The sequence below is a fragment of the Anomaloglossus baeobatrachus genome, chromosome 2 (genome assembly GCF_048569485.1).
Source record: "Anomaloglossus baeobatrachus isolate aAnoBae1 chromosome 2, aAnoBae1.hap1, whole genome shotgun sequence".
NCBI classification, from domain to species: domain Eukaryota; kingdom Metazoa; phylum Chordata; class Amphibia; order Anura; family Aromobatidae; genus Anomaloglossus; species Anomaloglossus baeobatrachus.
In genome coordinates, this window is record NC_134354.1 from 562,204,768 (window position 1) to 562,224,271 (window position 19,504).

Here is a 19,504-nt window from a genome sequence, read left to right on the forward strand (position 1 = left end):
AAAAATAGCCTAGGCTAAGAAGATAGCCAACATCCTGAAACTGCTCTTGGCCACCGTGCTGCAGCTCATTCAGCGGTTTAACTAGGCAGGTTCCACACATAGCAGGCCTCGCCATGGTTGACCAAAGAAATTGAGTGCGCGTGCTCAGCGTCATATCCAGAAGTATGTGTGTGTGTGTGTGTGTGTGTGTGTGTGTGTGTGTGTGTGTGTGTGTGTGTGTGTGGTGGGGGGGTTCAGCTTGTCAGTGCTAAGACATTACACTGCATCAAATTGGTCTGCTTGGCTATTTTCCCAGAAGGAAACCTCTTCTAAAGATGATAAAAAAAAAAGCCTGCAAACAATTTTCCGAAGACAAGCAGACTAAGGACATGGATTACTGGAACCATGTCCTGTGACATACTGAAGTAGAGGATGATCCCCTCCATTCGGAAACTGGGCAGCAGGGCAGTGATAATGACCCAAAAAAACCCCTTCAAGACGATCACTGCCTTGCTAATGAAACGGAGGGTAAGGCCGGAGTCACACTTGCAGGGAAAGCACAGGCTCTCACCATTCAAAATACTTTTTGGAGGTGCACCTAGATTAGGATGCTACTTCCCGCAGGAATTACACCTGCAATGTGATAGCCTAACCTCTTATGTTATCTCCCTGCAGCAGAAACTAACTGAAACCCACCAAAGGGTTTATTCTTCTCTACCCGATCCTGATGCAGTTTCAGGAACCCACTCTCTAAAACCTGGTGACCGGGTCTACCTGAAGAAGCACGTGAGAAAGACCCTCGAGCCACGATTCGAAGGGCCTTTGACTGTCCAGCTGACCACACCGACCTCCGTCAAATTAGAGGGAAGATCGACATGGGTCCACGCCAGTCACTGCAGGAAGGCCTAATACTGCTGATAAGTATTTCTATGTGTACCTCCTTTCTAGGGCCTAATGTTCAACACCGCAAACTGGTTTAAGGGAATAGGAGGCGTTCCAATGGGAATACTGCAATCAGTATTCCAAGTACTACTCTGTCTATTAGTGGCCTATGTGGTGTTTAAATTGTTAATGGATTTGTTTTCCTGCTGCGTGAAGGAATGCAAAGATAGAAATTTCATATTGGTGCTGAATAATTACTAACACATACTTTTTTCTGCTATTTCCCATAGAATCACCTTGGCGTAATATGATGTGACTCTTGTCGGGAGGTATGCAGGCTCAGTACCCGGATGTGGATTTGAAGACTTCACATCCCCAGGCAACCCGCGGCTTGGACAGCATCCGGTGACCAGCCTGCTATTCCAGCTTCTCGATAGGATCCAGTCCCATCACGCACGCCAAAGAGGGGATTGTGAGGAAAGAGTTAACTAAAATTGAATGGACAGACACCCACGCCGCTTGCAAAGAGCACAGACTGACCCATTTATGCTTCAGACGCTGAGAAGAACCAAGGCCAGATAAACTTATATTCTGCCAAGGACAGATAAGACTTGTACTTAGCCAAGGAGAAATGAAACTTACTTATGCCTTGCTGAGAAGTGAAACTTACTTATGCTTTGCCGAGAAACGAAAGTTATGCCTTTGTACACGACATAGCTACGCCCCTATTAGCTTGATAAAAACCTGTATGTACAATAAACGTTAGTTCAGAGCGCACACTCTTGCCTTATGTGCAGATACCAGTCTTTGTCTGTATCTCATTAAGGTTAAGAGAAGCCGAGGGGGTGACCGGGCACTTCTTCGCATTCGGTTATCACTGGCAACAGTTGTGACCCATCCAGGGGTCACCTTATCAAGGATGATCCCCTCCGTTCGGAAACTGGGCAGCAGGGCAGTGATAACGACCCAAAAAAAAAAACACCTTCAAGACGATCACTGCCTTGCTAATGAAACTGAGGGTAAGGACGGAGCCACACTTGCAAGTGCCTTGCGTGTAACTCACGCGAGTCCCTCATTGAATCACCCGACACAGACTCACACTCTCCTGACAGGAGCAGGTTGGTTGCAAATATCTCTATGCAGGTGACACGCTCATGTCCGGAGAGTGTGCGGCCGTGACGGGTGATACAATGAGAGACTCACACGAGTTACACGTGAGGCACTCAAGCGTGACTCCGGCCTAAAGGTGCTAGTCTGGCCAAGCAAGTCTCCTGATCTAAACCCTAATTAGCATCTGTGCGGCATCTTCCAGAGCGTCTGTGCGGCATCCTCCAACTGAAGAAGGTGGAAGAGCGCAAGGTCTCGAACATACATCAGTTACGTTATGTCGTCATGGAGGAGAGGAAGAGGATTCCAGTGGCTCCTGTGAAGCTCTAGTGAACCTCATGCCCAAGAGTGAGTTAAGGCAGTGCTTGAAAATACTGGTGACCACACAAAGAATTGACACTTTGGGTATACTCACTTTAGTTTCTAGTTCTTTAAACATTAATGGCCGTGTTTTGGATTATTTAGAAGACACATCAAATTTACACTATAATATATGCTGCACACTGACTACTTTACATTGTATCAAAGTGTCATATCTTCAGTGTTATCCCATGAAAAGATATAAGAAAATATTTACAAAAATGTGAGGGGTGTACTCACTTTGTGGTATACTGTATGTTTTAAACTAGGCGGCTTTCCTGTTATTTGCTTTTCACAAAATTTTGATACAGTCATGTGTGGATTACATGCTATTTTTAGTGCTTTTCTGCAGCAAAAATGCTTTCAAGATGCACAAGCATTTTGTTTTTTCTTTACTGGCATGTTTCCTGTATATAATCCAATTCTATGGGGAAAATCTGCACATAAAAGAGCATACCGCCAAGAGAAATTGACATAGTGGTCTACTTGGATGTTTAGGCTTTCAAATCCGAGAAAGTGAAGTTTAAAAATTTGTCAGCTTTTTGAGTGACAGTTTCACCGCAGCAGATAATAACAGGGTGGGTTATGCACATGGATTCCCACCTAGCTGCTTGTTGTTCCTCCCTCTCTCTGTGGGTCTATGCTAATTTTTCTATTCAGTAAGATGGCGTCGGAGTTGGCGCCTGCGCATAGCGCTTATCTTCGGCACCATCTTTCTGAAGCCCATGTTAGGGTACTTTCACACTTGCGTTGAATGTCATCTGTCACAATGCGTTGTGTGACGCATGCGTTGTAAATAGTGTGATATAAAGGCAACGGATTCCTGTGAAATAACGCGTTGCGTTAAGCCGATAGAGCCCCCCCATCATCACTGCACACACACCGGCACTACCACTCCCATCATCACCGCACACACTACCTCAGTGACGTCCCCGCTGACAGCGCAACTCCCTTCAGTTGCTGCCTGGAGCTGACGGTGGCGGTGTTCTACAGCCGCTCCTGTCAGCTTCATGTAGCAGAGCTGGATGCGTCGCAGGACCTCGTGTGGAATATTCCGGACCTGGAGGGGTATTTGGGGATTAATAAAGTGGTTGAAGAGGGTTTTTTTCATCTTTTATTCCAAATAAAGTATTTTTTCGGGTGTATGTGTTTACTTACTTTCACTTACAGGTTAATCATTGTGGGTGTCTCATAGACGCCTGCCATGATTAACCTAGGACTTAGTGGCAGCTATGGGCTGCTGCCATTAACTCCTTATTACCCCGATTGCCACCGCACCAGGGCAATTCGGGATGAGACGGGTAGAGTCCAGGGACTGTCGCATCTAATGGATGCGGCAATTCCGGGCGGCTACTGGCTGATATTTTTAGGCTGGAGGGCTCCCCATAACATGCGGCTCCCCATCCTGAGAATACCATCCCAACGGAATCCTGCGGATAGCGTTGTTTTTACAGCAACAAAAAACGCTACATTCAGCGTTCCCTCCGCCCGACGATCAGCGACAAAACAACTGATGCGCCGAGGGGCGGATGCAACGCAAGACCATCCGTTGCTATCCGTAGCCAATAGAAGAGTATGAGGAATAAAACAGTTTCCTGCAACGGTTACCGTAATTCCTCAAGGCGGCAGATAGCAACAGATGCCGTTCAACACAAGTGTGAAAGCAGCCTTACCCCTTTATTATATTCTTGTGGCTGAGAGGGTGGCGCATGCGACCTTGCTTCTTCAGCTCTCGTTGTGACCGCGGCAGCACGCGCGGTCACAACAGGAGTGGAGATCAGATGATCTTAGCGATTACCTGCAGAATAGGACATCTTGCCGCCCCCAGATACCGTGCCACCCCAGGACACCTGGTAACAAGAGGCAACATGGGCTTCAGAAAGATGGCGCCGGAGATAAGCGCTATGCGCAGGCGCCAACTCCGACGCCATCTTACTGACTAGAAAAATTAGCATAGACCCACAGAGAGAGGGAGGAACAACAAGCAGGTAGGTGGGAATCCATGTGCATAACCCACCCTGTTATTATCTGCTGCGGTGAAACTGTCACTCAAAAAGCTGACAAATTTTTAAACTTCACTTTCTTGGATTTGAAAGCCTAAACATCCGAGCTGACCACTAATGGTATGTAGATAATGTGCCTGATAAAGCCAGTGCAGTACTGGCACTAACTTATATACGAAAATCCTGATTGGTTCCCTTGAAAAACTGTACCACTGGTCAGAAAAAAAACCCAAACAATTCTATAAATCCCATCTATTTTGCTGGAATTGTAAGACGCTGGATTTTTAGTGCAGTGAAAATATATAGTGACAAGAACCTACCAAAAAAACTCTTTGTGGAAGTTTAACTGTAGTACTGGGGTCACCAAGTATGTAAAAATAAATGGCAGGTAATTGCAATTCTATTGCTTTTCCTTTGTCTTTCAGTTGAAAAAAAAAAAAAAAAAGAGAAGCGGACGCAACTATATGTCAAAAGGTTTGGCTAAATTTGCCAGGAACTTTTGTATGAAATTAAAAAAGTGATAGAAAAACGCACATCTGTGGTACAGATTCAGTTGTCATGCACCTACTTAAAATATTTAATGACAAAAATTGCTGCCTATTTCACTGTATAGGAGGCGAATTATAATGGCGGTGGCATTGGTGGGAGGGATACCCACCACATAGGAGATATAGAAGCGAGGGGCCCAGTGGCGTAGCAATGGCTTTTGCCGCCCGGGGCGGTCATCAAATTTGCCGCCCCCCTCCTTGGCTGTTGATAATCCAGAAACATTCAAAAATCTGGAAAGCCATCAAAATAGTTATTTTTCATGGAACTACAATCAAAGTTGGATTTCTTTGTGCGGCGCGAACCCAGCTCGCTAGCACGTGCAGCCAATCAGAGAGGAAGCTGGCAGCGTAGTGGGGCTGCATTGGGCGTGCTTAACCTCGTTACTATGAATGGAATTTAAAGATATTCAGGAATGCAGCTGCGGATGGCCCTTTTCTATAAGCTAATATGTAAATTATATGCAGCCCAAGGTCAAGCGGGGGCGGCAAATCTTACTCAGCCTTTTATTACTTAGAAAAACATAGAAGAAAAAAAAAAGCTATTTTCTATTTTTTACCCCCAAAATGCCGCCCCCTGACACGGACCGCCCCCTCCTTTGCTACGCCACTGGAGGGGCCACCTTTAAGAGATGCCAAGCAATAAAACACTGCTGAACACTAGGCTTAGGTTTTGTTTATTACCGTATTTTTCGGACCATAAGACGCACTTTTTTTCCTCCAAATTTTGGAGAAAAGTGGGGGGTGCGTCTTATGGTCTGAATAGTGTATTATATGTGGATTATATGGGGCTTGAGTGGCAAAGGGATGGCGCTGAGAGTGGACATGGGGAGCAGACACTGCATTATTTACGGTAGTTCCTGCTCTGTAATAGCCGGCACACATGGTCTCTCCGCAACCGCCGGCATCCAGCAGCTGCTGTAGAGATGTCTACTTGCTATTCCAGAGCAGGATCAGCGCTGGCGGCGGGAGCGGTGCTGGCGGTGGGAGTGGTACTGGCGGCGGGAGCGGTGCTGGCGGCGGGAGCGGTGCTGGCGGCGGCTAGTGTATCATCATCACGGAATGGTGATGAAATGACTGCCGCTGCACGTTACCTGCGCTCAGTACGGTGGACAGTCTCCTCCTCCAGGACAGCACAGCCCTCCCTCCTCCCCACTGGCACTGCCTCTTCATCACTGTTACCGTACTTCCTGGTTTCTGATGCGGCGACAGGGCCAGGCTTAATTGACATCATTATCATAGCTGGAGTCTGCTCCGGTAAGAGGTTAACCGTTACAGTACAATAAAGTATAAGTACCCCCTCCCCCTAATAAAGTACCGTATATTATAGTAAAAATCACATTACTGTGCTGAACTAGAACTCCAAGCATGCCATACAGGACATGCTTGGAGTTATAGTTCTACTTATAGGCAAGAAGATATTGTAATAATAAACCACTTGACATGAATAGAACCCCCATAACAGTGTCAGCAGCAGATCCCCCATAACAGCGTCAGCAGCAGATCCCCCCATAACAGCGTCAGCAGCAGATCCCCCCATAACAGCGTCAGCAGCAGATCCCCCCATAACAGCGTCAGCAGCAGATCCCCCCATAACAGCGTCAGCAGCAGATCCCCCCATAACAGCGTCAGCAGCAGATCCCCCCATAACAGTGTCAGCAGCAGATCCCCCCCATAACAGCGTCAGCAGCAGATCCCCCCCATAACAGTATCATTCGGATAGTAGTGATGAGGAGTTCTTGGGATTTCCCTGATAATTAGAGGAATTTCTGGACTTAAAGCTCAAAGTCAGAAATAATGGTTGTCAATGCTGCTGTTGAGTTGTTTACAGTTACATTAGTGAAATATTACAGTGTTATTTAGGTTATTAAATATTTTACCACATTTTTTGCTTCAAAATGTTTTTTTCCCTATTATACACTTCTAAAACCTGGGTGCGTCTTATAATCCGAAAAATACGGTACCCCTTGGGTATACAAACTATTGCAGAAGCATATCCTTTTTATTAGTATTGTATAGCTTAGAAGCTTACATTATTTACAAAAACAATAAGTCCAGATGATAAGTAGCCAATAGAGACCTAGTAGTATCTTTAAAAACTATTTTTTTTACATTATGTGAAAAACCTACAAAAATGGAACTGAATTTAATTAAATACATTAAAAGATCACACTTTAAAAAAAAAAAAAAAAAAAGTTCATTTCTAACATTTTCTGTCTGATTGAAAAAAAAAAAAAAAAAAAGTCTCTTTATTGAAGCTCCAGCAGGAGACTTTACATAATATTCGCCTTGTAACATTTAACTGAAACATTTATTCGTCATAAACAAACTTATTTTCCCGTCAGTCTTTCTGGAAGAATAGCAGTGGATATTTAGGGATGTCTCAAGGCTTTTATCAGAGGTGCTCATGAATCTTTTGTTCTCATGTAACAGCGGGAATTTTATGATAAAATTTAAAAAGGTCAGAAAGATGTTCTTCCTATGAATAAGTAGCCGGCATGCACTTAAGGTATCTTGTGCAAAACTTACTTTTGATTTGGTTAAAAAAGAAAACAAATTGACAGCACTAAAAATATATTCTGCAATAGTCAAACTTTTTAAAGCAGAAATCTTAGGGAACATGTTTCACGTTTTCAGAAATGGTGATGTTGTTTGGCAAATAAAAAGCCCACATTTTGGAAATTAGATTTGTGGAATATATTGACCATCGGACAAACAGAAAAGCTTTAAGCAGGCTTTACACACTACGATACACGCTACGATATATCTAACGAGATGTCGGCGGGGTCACGTCGTAAGTGACGCACATCCGGCATAGTTAGTGATATCGTAGCGTGTGACAGCTATGAACGAGCAGAAATACTCACCTTCTCGTTCATCGCTGACTTGTTGCTCATTTTCTAAAAATCTAACGTCCTGTTGTTCATTGTACCCAGGGCAGCACACATCGCTCCATGTGACACCCCGGGAACCATGAACTGCAGTTTACCTGCGGCCGCCGGCAATGCGGAAGGAAGGAGGTGGGCGGGATGTTTACGTCCCACACATCTCCGCCCCTCCGCTTCTATTGGCCGGCCACTGTGTGACATCGCTGTGACGACGAACGTCCCTCTCCCTTCAGGAAGTGGATGTTCGCCGCCCACAGCGAGGTCGCTTGGAAGGTAAGTACGTGTGACGGCGGTTACAGCATTGTGCGACGCAGGCAAGAAATTGCCCGTGCCGCACAAACGATGGGGGCGGGTGCGATCGCAAATGCGATTAATTGAAGCATGGAAAGCAGCCTTTAGCCAAGATTGTGGAACTACAAAATATTGATAGCACCAGTTTTTTAAAAACAATGTGGCAGATTCATCATTTGCATGTCCTTGGGCTTTTTTTTATTATTTTTTTTTAAGTGACTTTTCTGTCTTATGATTTGTTACTTTCTTTGCTCCCAATTCATAAAAATGGCACACACAAGTTAACTTTGTGTTAAATTTTTGTTTTTAATGCTTAGCCAGCAAATTGTGACCTGCCGACTCCTCCAGTGTTTCATGGAGCCAGCCTGAGGTCACAATTCAATGCAAGCCTATGAGAACCTCACTCTGGCCCTCATAAAATTGCATTGGGAACAGTCAGAAGTTACGGTCACAAGATAATGTTGTTGAAGAAGGCGCAGAAGCCAAAACGTTGAGAATAAGGCTGGGGGTAGGGGACTTCAATTTAAACACCACTTCAATGATGGAGAAAAAGCAAAGACATGCTGGAGTGGTGCGTTAACTGTGCAAATATAAAACCAACAGGTTTTTGTTGTAGTCCAATGCAGTACTGGATTACGCATGGCACAAAAGCATCTGGGTAATTAAAATCATAACCCCCCCTCCCCCCCCAAAAAAATAAAATAAAATTATAATATATATATATATCTCTATCTATCTATCTATATATATATATATATATATGTATATATATATATATAAAAAAACAGCCAAAACAAAGTAAAGTTAACATAACTAAGCGCAAAGTCAATACTGAATGAACAGTAAATATAAAAGTCACTAAAAGAACAAAGCAATAATGAATCAGTGCCAATGTGTTTCACAGATGCTGAATGGCTTTTTTACCCTTGCATTGTGTTGTAATTTCTTACTGAGCATCATATGAGATGTTAAAGGGAATCAATGACCAGGATTTTCATATATATAAGTTAAAGCCAGTGCTGATTCTTTACATACCTGTAGTGGTCAGCTCGGATGTTTAGGTTTTGAAATCCAAGAAAAGTAAAGTTTATAAAATTAGCTGCTTGTTGAGTGACAGCAAAAAAGGAGCAGATAATATATTTATAGTTTTCCCCTCCCCCTGTTATAATTAGCATAAGTATTATACAAACGATTCACTTTGTATGTTGCAGGACCTGTGTGAGGTCATACTCATGTGACCAGAAGGGGCGGGGCCTCAGCCAACAAAGCTGTATACCATGTCACATGGGTATGACCTCACACAGGTCCTGCTACAAAGTATTATTATTATTATTATTATTAGTACTAGAAGGCGGCCCGATTCTAACGTATCGGGTAGTCTAGAATGTGTATGTAGGTTAGCAGATTGAATAATAATATAATCAGTAAGTCTTGAATAATGATGGTTCATTTTTTGCTCGTTGGTCTCCTGCTGTGCAGCACGCATCGGCGTGTTTGACAGTGGGAGACCAACGATCTGAATGGGCAGGGAGCCGGGGTAAGCTAGTAACCATGGTACACATCGGGTAACTATGCAAACCGGTTTCCAGTTATCCGATGTGTACGCTGGTTAACAGCGTACGCCAGCTCCGCCACACGTGTGCCGAGAGCCGGGGTAAGCTAGTAAGCATGTTACACATTGGGTAACTAAGCAAAGCGGTTTCTATAGTTACCCGATGTGTACCATGGTTACCAGCATACGCCAGCTCCGGCACACGTGTGCCGTGAGCCGGGGTAAGCTAGTGGTTTCACACATCCGGCTTTTCTCCACTTTGTCGGATCCGGCGCGCTGCCGTAGGCTGGTTTCAGACGTCCGTGTTTTAGGTACGTGTGACATCCGTTTTTAACACGGATGTCACACGTACCCATGTTATTCTATGATGTGCCTCACACATCCGTGTTTGCACACGGACCGTGTGACTTTTCATGACCCCGCACGCGCATATGCAGGCATCTCCGGCATCACGGATGTCACACGGATCGCACACTGATGTGATCCGTGAGACATCAGTGTAAAACATACCGGAGAAAATATGGGTCTTTTTAATAAAAAATATTTTCTATATTTACTTCTCTCCAGCGATGCTGTCTCCAGCTCTGCTGCCTCCTGCTCCTGACCCCCGCTCATTATACTCACTGAATATTCAGTGCCCTGTGGAGCTGGAAGCGGGAACAGCGTTGGGGACTTCAGTGCCGGGGACCGCATCGCTGGGTTAGTACACAGCAGAGTGTGTGTGTGTGTGTGTACATGCATGTGCGCTATGTGTGTAGTGTGTATGCGCTCGGTGTATCCATGTGTGTCTGCTATGTGTATATATGTGCTCAGTGTGTGTGTCTGTGTATATATACATGCATGTGCGCTATGTGTGTATGCGCTCGGTGTATCTGCTATGTGTGTATATGTGCTCAGTGTGTGTGTGTATACATGCATGTGCGCTGTGTGTATGCGCTTGGTGTACCCACATGTGTCTGCTATGTGTGTGCGCTCAGTGTGTGTGTGTGTGTGTGTGTGTGTGTGTACATGCATGTGTGCTGTGTGTATACATGCATGTGCGCTATGTGTGTATGCGCTCGGTTTATCCATGTGTGGCTGCTATGTGTGTGTGTGTGTGCTCAGTGTGTGTGCTCAGTGTGTGTGCTCAGTGTGTGTTGATAGGCGGTCAGGAGCGGGAGGCAGCAGAGCCGGAGAAAGCAGGTAAATATGAAAAAATATTTTTATTTCACAGACCCGTGTTTTCTCCGGTACCTGTCACACGCATGCAAACACGGATGTCACACGTATGACCGTACCCATGCGTGTGACTGGTACCTGATTAAACACGGACGTCTGAAAGCAGCCATACACTGTGTATGTGTACAGTACAGTGGCCGCGCCGCAATTTCCTGGTCACATGCTCCGGTCACATGACAACACGTGATCGGAGCTTGTCGTGCGGCCACTGTAGTGTACACAGTGCACAGGAGCGCGCCGGATCCGACAAAGTGGAGAAAAGGTAAGTAACTATTCAAAGCGACAGTGCTGACGTGTGCCGGGAGTCGGGGTAAGCTAGTAACCATGTTACACATCGGGTAACTAAGGAAAGCGGTTTCTATAGTTACCCGATGTGTACCATGATTACCAGCCTACACCGGCTCTGCCACACATGTGCCGGGAGCCGGGGTAAGCTAGTGGTTTCACACATCCGGCTTTTCTCCACTTTCTCTTGCTGGTGTGGGCTTCCGGGGGTGCAGCAGTCACCTGGGAGTCGGGGCTCCATGTGGGTTCGGGGAATGCATGCAGGGGGCGGGGCCAGGGCGAGCGTCCAATGTGTGAGGGGGAGGGGCCTGGCCGAGCGGCCAATGCGTGCAGGGGGGCCGGCGAGCGGCCAATCCGTGCGGGGGGCGGAGCCTGGTCGAGCCGCCAATCCGTGTGGGGGGCGGAGCAGAGGCGAGGCGAGCGGCCAATACGACGATTGTCACTGTAACGACATAATTTTAGAGCAAGACAGACAGACAGAATAAGGCAATTAAATAGATTAATAAAGTAAATCGTTTGTATAATACTTATGCTAATTCTAACAGGGGGAGTGGATAACGATGAATATATTATCTGCACCTTTGCTGCTGTCACTCAACAAAAAACTAAATTTTATAAATTTTACTTTCTTGGATTTCAAAACCTAAACATCCGAGCTCACCACTACAGGTATGTATAGAATCAGCCTGATAGTGCCAGTATAGCACTGTATGTATAGAATCAGCCTGATAGTGCCAGCATAGCACTGTATGTATAGAATCAGCCTGATAGTGCCAGTATAGCACTGTATGTATAGAATTAGCCTGATAGTGCCAGTATAGCACTGTATGTAGAGCATCAGCCTGATAGTGCCAGTATAGCACTGGCTTTAGCTTATATACAAAAATTCTGGTGATTGGTTCCCTTTAGTATGTATTAAGCACCAGCTGCAATCTCCAGCCCTGTTCATGTAAGAGCTTTACATAATAATAATAATAATAATAATAATAATAATAATAATAATAATAAAATATAGGAAAATATGTACAGTATATCAGTACTCCATGTCGAAGTATGGGGCCCTTTATAACAAACATCCATCATAACTTTACACTACAGAAAAGTATTTTTAACAAGCATAAACCTAATATGAAAACTGAATTTCAAAGTATATCAGATATGTTATTAAGATGCAATGTCCATGATGTCCAAACTGACTGCCATATAGAAGAACAAGTACTTTACAAGCTCATCATGAAATCATTGCGTGACAGCAAATTTATATTACAGCAAGGAAAACATAATTAGAAAGAACAAGCAACTAAACCCACAGGGAGGAAGAATCAGCTAAGTAAATACATACACATTTGTTGCAGACTGGCACAGTAAATCCGCTACAATACTCAGTATAATACAAGTGAATGGCAGATTTTTCCAACTTAAGCCACTATATTTCTTTCTACATGTTTTATCTGCTAGCAATGCTTTTAGTACATGCTTAATATATGAATTTTTATACTGTTACTTTCACGACGTAAGTTATTTTATTATAAAAGATGAATACTTACTTCTTATTTGGGCTTTGCTATATCCAAGAAAAGATAAAACAACAAATAATGCACAGAGTAGATCTGCCCTGCCAACAATTCCTGCAACCTACAAAGAAAAAAGTAATACATTTACAGATAACCAAGCATGGAAAGCAAAGGAAAACCTTAATACCACACAGTGGCATGTATAAAACTGCCACAAGACATGCTAAAAGAAGAAATCTATAAACAGATGCACATTGAACAAAAAAAATGTAAAAACGTTTTATTTAAACTTAAAGGGAACGTGCCAGCAGGATTTCTCTCTTCCCCAATCTATTCATATGCATTTGTAGCTCTTTCAAAGACCAGTTCAGTAATACCTTTACATGGCCAGTCTGTTCTTAAGTTACCAAGAAATCAGTGTTTTAATTGCTAAGAAAATTAAGAGGTAAACCTGAAGCCTCTGCCACTCCAGCTCTATTCCCTGCCCAGCGCTGCCTCCTCCTGCTTGTCTGACAGCTCCTCTGCCTGAAGTTACAAAGCATAAAGGGTGTCAGACAAGCAGGAGTAGGCAACACTGGGCAGAGAATAGAGCTGGAGTGAGAGAGGCTTCACTACCCTATCATTTGCATGTCAAATCAAACTAGTTTCTCAATAGCAGAGGAATAGACTGGCTACGAAAGGGTATTGCTGGACTAGTCTTTGAAAGAGGTACCTGCGCATATAGTTCGGGGGATAATCCTGTTGACAGATTCCCTTTAACCCCTTCACGACCATGGACGGATATATCCGTCATGGATCGTGTCCCGGTAAGCCCCGCCCCCTGCCGCGGGCAGGCGGCGTGGATCGGCACACATATCAGCTGTTTTCAACAGCTGACATGTGTGCCTACATGTTCCGAGTGGAATCGCATTCCACCCGGAACATTAACCCCTTAGATCTCGCTGCCAAAGTCTGGCAGCGAGATCTATATGCGCGCGGCCATCTTTTTTACTTACCGCCGCCCCCTCCGGACGTCACGTGAGTGATCACGTGACGTTCGGTGGTTGCCATCGTAGCACAGGGTCATGTGATGACGCCTGGTGCTACGAAGTTTCACTTTCATTCTTCCTCGGCACGGAGCAGAGGAAGAAAGAAAGTGACTATTTCTGCTGTTTACAGCGGTATAGCTGTGATCAGCAGATAGCGATCAGCAATCGGATTGCTGATCGCTATAGCCCCCTAGGGGGACTAGTAAAATAAAATAAAAAAGTAAAAAAAAAGTTTTAAAAAATTAAAAAAAAAAAACAAAAAACCTAAAAGTTCAAATCACCCCCCTTTCCCCCCATTGAAAATTAAAGGGTTAAAAAATAAATAAATATACACATATTTGGTATCGCCGCGTTCAGAAATGCCCGATCTATCAAAATATAAAATCAATTAATCTGATTGGTAAACTGCGTAGTGGCAAAAAAATTCCAAACGCCAAAATTACGTTTTTTGGTCGCCGCAAGTTTTACGCAAAATGTAATAACAGGCGATCAAAACGTAGCATCTGCGCAAAAATGCTACCATTAGAAACATCAGCTCGAGACGCAAAAAATAAGCAGTCACTGAGCCATAGATCCCAAAAAATAAGAACGCTACGTGTTTCGGAAAATGGCGCAAAACGTGCGCCACTTTTGTTGGACAAACTTGTGAATTTTTTTTAACCCCTTAGATACAAGTAAACCTATACATGTTTGGTGTCTACAAACTCGCACCGACCTCAGGTATCATACCCACACATCAGTTTTACCATATAGTGAAAACCGTGAATAAAACATCCCAAAAACTATTGTGCCATCACACTTTTTTTGCAATTTTTCCACACTTGGAATTTTTTTGCTGCTTTCCAGTACACCATATGGTAAAACTTATGGTTTCATTTAAAAGTACAACTTGTCCCGCAAAAAACAAGCCCTCATATGGCAAGATTGACGGAAAAATAAAAAAGTTACGGCTCTCGGAAGAAGGGGAGCAAAAAACAAAAACGCAAAAACGGAAAGTGCCCCGGGGCTGAAGGGGTTAATGTGGTTGTCCGACAGTGAAGTACATTTTATCTTTAGGGACGTTTTTAAAATAATAAATTGAGATATGCTCACCTGAGAGCTGCTACGGACGTCTGCACCAGCTTTGGAAACGGTGTACACTGTTCAAAAGTCTTGGCACCACTGCAGAAGTCATGTAACCAGGGCTGTGGAGTCGGTAAGCCAAACCTTCGACTCCGACTCAGACTCCCACATATATTGCTTATATTTAAGTGAAAAATGTATTGTAGCACAATGTGATCAGACATTTAAATTTTTTTTATGATACAATAATCAAGATATTTAGATGAACATATATTTTATGTTCTATCTAAATATCTTGATTGTTGTATCATAACAAAAATTAAATGTCTGATATTCACAATGTACTACAATAAATTTTTCACTTAAATATAAGCGATGTACTAAATATTATTTAGTATGTTTTTGTTGAAAACTGTTTTTTTGCCACTTACATTACAGTGCATTACATAGTGTTATATATACAGTATATATTGTGTGTTATATATAACACTATGTAATACACTATGTAAGTGGCAAAAAACAGTTTTCAACAAAAACATACTAAATAACATTTGTGCAGTCTATGAATTTGTTCTAAGAAATAAAATTGCCTCCATCAGATCCTCCTTCGCAGATTACCTCAAATCTGACCTATTAATGATAAGGCTAGAGAACAACCTCTCTACAGTAACTTGGGTTGGAGGCAAAGCCGTAACCACATGGGCAACATCTCTAACAATTTCCAGGTATAAAGGAATTGCCTCATGCACAGTCAGTTGATGAACGGTTGAATTTTTCTATTTCTTTGAGAGCAAGTGAAAAATTTTACTGAAATCTGGTCAATCTGCTGCTATAGGAGACGAAGTGAAATCTTTTTCCTTGCGGCAACACTTTGCTGCTCCATGTCTTCCAAATACTTGTCAAAGTTAAACTCCTCATCTGATGAGGATGAAGATATGGCAGCAGTAGCACTGTCAGGTCCCAAGTCCTCTTGCGCCTGGCAGTCCTGTAGCCGCTCATCCTAACTGCTACCTCACTCAAAGCTTCTTTTCCTTTAGTAAGCGGTTGATCATCAAGCAGTATATGATGACTTGGGTCCACATAAACAGCTGCCAGAAGAATTTTATTTTCCAATAGCTGTGTCTCTCTCCGTTTCATTGAAGCAGAAATGCCATCTGCGATTAAACCTCCTCTTTGGGACAGGCAAAATAGCAAGTTCCTCCACTCCCTTATGAAAATGCCAGGAGTTAAATCCTCAGCTTGTAATTTTTTAGTTACGAAAAATGGGTGATTAAGCAATTCCTTCAATTCAGCCACCTGTGTCCATTGACCTTCATTTAAGGTAACTTGAGGGTTCACCATATCTATAAGAAACGATTTTAGTTCAAGCAATCGCTCAGTCATTAAATAAGTGCTGCCTCACCGAGTGGATTGATCAACAATTGCCCCTTTCCCAGCACGTCTCTTCAAGATGGAATCAATTTTAGGCTATGTCCGCACGTTGCGTCGGTGTACCTGCAGTTTATTCTGCACGTTTTCCTTCCCTTGGTTTTTGACCAAATGGCTTTTGACCATTTTTTAGCGCTAAAAACGCATGCGTTTTTACCGCGTTTTTGGTGCGTTTTTAGCGCTTTTTACCTGCATTTTCACCTGCGTTTCTGCAGATGCGTTTTTGAGATCAAGACACTGAGAAATAAAGTTGAATTAGTCAAAAAGAATGAAAAAAAGAGAAAAAAAGTATAAAATTAACTTTTAATAAAATTATATGGTAAATTATCAATTTAAATGTAATAATAGTGGTTATGCAGATTTTAACAGAAAAATAGCTAAAGTTTATTATTTTTTTACATTTAAATTTTCGGTTATTGTGTGTGTGTAAAGGAACATTAGAACCCATTACTTTTTGGCCAGAAAAGCATGCGTTTTTGGAGCCAAAAACGCAGTTGAAAAGCAGGTAAAAAGCATGTAAAACGCAGGAATTGTGATTTTGGTTGCTTTTTGCCATTTCTCATTGACTCCAATGTTAAGGAAACGCTGCAGAAATGGCAAAAACAACTGACATGCTGCTTCTTTTTCAGCATGGTTTTTGACCACAAATATGCAAATTAAACGCTGCAGAAAAAAAAGCAAAGTGCAGACAGGATTTCTGCTTTTCCCATAGACTTTGCTGGAAAACAAAAACGCATGCCTTTTTGCCCAAAAACGCTGCTGCCAAAAACGCTGCAGAAACGCGGTAAAAAACGCAACGTGTGAACATAGCCTTAGGGGTTCTGGCGGCAATAACCAACTTCCTCCCTTTTCCAATCAGATTTCCATCATGTCCGCCCAGTTTCACACATCCAGCTTTTCGCCGGTTTGGCGAATGTGGCGCACGCCAGTACAGTATGATACAGTAGAGTGGCAGCACCACAACTTCCTGGTCACATGCAAGCATGTGACCGTTGTTTGTCGCGCTGCCACTGTACTATATACACTGTACTTGCGTGCACTGCATCTGCCAAATAGGCGAAAAGACGGATGTGTGAAACCGGGGTCCCTGTTGCAGACCCTCTCTTATTGCCAGCTGCAGCGTGTGCACAACACAGCGCATGTGATGAATATGAAAGTGTTTTGAAGCAGCTTCAACAAGATCATCTAATCCTAAAGTATCATTTTGCTGTTCTTCTGTTGCAATATCTGCTTGTTCCTCAGTTACATGAGCAGAACTGTGGCTCCATCTCACACATACTGAATCCTAAATTTTCTTCTAGCTGTTGTTCATTACTCTCAGTCATCAGTTTAATTGTACTTATGCTTGAAGCATTGTCCGTTACAATAGAAAGAACCTGTTCTTTTTTGAGTTGGTAGTCTTGCAGAACTTTTTCCGCTAAGGCCTGGAGAAACTGGCCGGTGTGATGAGCTTTAGTATCTTTTACTTCCAGTGTCTTGCTAACAATTTCTTTCTTGTCACAAACATATCGAACAATGATGGCAAAATAATTCAGTGAAATGCAGTGACTCTGGCACCCAGCAAAGGCAATGGGTGAAAAGATAGGACATTCAGACACAGCGTTTTGTGAGGATCCTCACAAAGAATGAGCATGTCAGTGTGTGGCGGTTTTCTAATCTGCTTTTGCTATTGAAAGCATTAATTTATGAGCTCTACAACCTTTCAGGTGATACGTTTTTTTAAAAAGCGGATCTGCTTTTGCAGCTGAAAAACGTATCCTCAAAAAACGCAGCAAAAACGATGTGTGTGAATGTAGCCTTAGATCAGGAATAGAACTGACATTTATAGGACATTTCATAAGTTTCCCAAATTCCTATGAAAACATTTTCATCACACTCTGCATTGCACTACTGTCCCCAATTTATTATATATTTTAGGAGTCGGAGCATTTTATACAGACTCCACCAAAATGAGCTTTGACTCCACGACTCCGACTCCACAGCCCTGAATGTAACTAGAAATTAGGTGGGCAGAAAAACAACTGATGTCGCTCTTCTAGTCAGCTGACTGCTGCAGTCAATCACAGGCTGAAGCGGGCTTGTGACTTCTGAACTGAGCACTCACCGCTTCCAGAGCTGGCACAGACCTTCTGAACGGCCTGCAGTAGATCCGCAGCGGTGCTGGAAGGAAAGTATGCGTCTGAATTATTGTTCTAAAACCACAAAAGACAAGGGGACACTGCCTCTATCTGGAGAAGAAAAAAAAAAAAGGTTCAATCTGCATAGGTTGCAGGCCTTCTCTACCCCAAGAACTATTAATATATCTTATAGAACAGCCTACTGCAAAAGCTGGTCACAGCTGGAACAGTTAATGGTCTCCATAAAGGGCTTAGATGCTTTTAAAGGAGAAAAATAATACAAAATACTTATGTACAGGTATAAAATTCTTGTGCCGAGTCTTGACCCAGTCGCTCGACACTGAGAATCATGATGGAAAATCCTGCTCTTTAGGGCAGACTGGCTCATGCATTATGGATGCACCCATATCTCATTCCCTTTATCCTTTCCTAACCCTCTGATGAACTTGATGGACAGAAGTCTTTTTTCAACCACACTATGTAACTATAAGAGAAGGATATTATACTTACACATTCCGTATGTACTGGATGCACGGCAAACAACAAAGCACTAAGTAATGCTGCCTTGGGGGCATATATTATTTTTTTCCCCTTGTCACATGTTTTGTCACCGAACAGTAGTGAAAATACATCAAGCATCAGGACAGACACCATGCAATGCAATATAATGTTGATTACATGAAACCCAACTGGGTGCAAACCTCCAGCAAGGGCATAACTGACCCTGCAAAACATTACAAGGAACGGAGAATTAACCATACATTACTGCATCACATGATTTCACATAATACATGTTTTATATTGACAAGGCAATGATGATAGCACTTGGTATTACTGTGCACACATTTACCTAGGTGGAAAAACTCTTAGATAAGGATGACCGAGCAGAGTTCAGGATGCAGTGTACTCTTGATGGCACCGTCAATGGAGGTCACCAAAACAGGTCAATATGTAATGTAGTAAGAAAAAGAGTACCAAACCACAGCCTGGCACCTCCCCAAGACCCCTTGTAAGAAGCAATGGGAAAGGTGTGTCCGGTGTGGAGAAGCCAGGCTGCGGGGCTGGTACTCTCATCTTACTACCATTATATGGGAACAATGTTGCAGTATATTGCATGGTTATGTTTACTTCCTTTTCTGAAATAATTTCAAGAGTGACAACAATTCGGCAATGACATATTATATAATCTAACCTATTCGGCCCCTTTGAATTTTTTAACCTTCTCCCACATTTCAGGCTTCAAAC

The 19,504-nt window shown here is 43.1% G+C and overlaps 1 protein-coding gene across 2 annotated transcripts in view; it reads right to left on the reverse strand.

The window, feature by feature from the left end:
- TMTC4 (transmembrane O-mannosyltransferase targeting cadherins 4) overlaps positions 1-19,504 on the reverse strand; it is a 186,343-nt gene that overhangs the window by 152,959 nt on the left and 13,880 nt on the right. For both annotated transcript variants that reach the window (XM_075336704.1, XM_075336699.1), the window contains exons 4-5: positions 18,770-18,983; positions 12,658-12,745 (exon numbers count right to left, since the gene is read on the reverse strand). In XM_075336704.1, the coding sequence (XP_075192819.1) occupies positions 12,658-12,745; positions 18,770-18,983 (302 nt within the window). The remainder of the gene's footprint in view (positions 1-12,657; positions 12,746-18,769; positions 18,984-19,504) is intronic.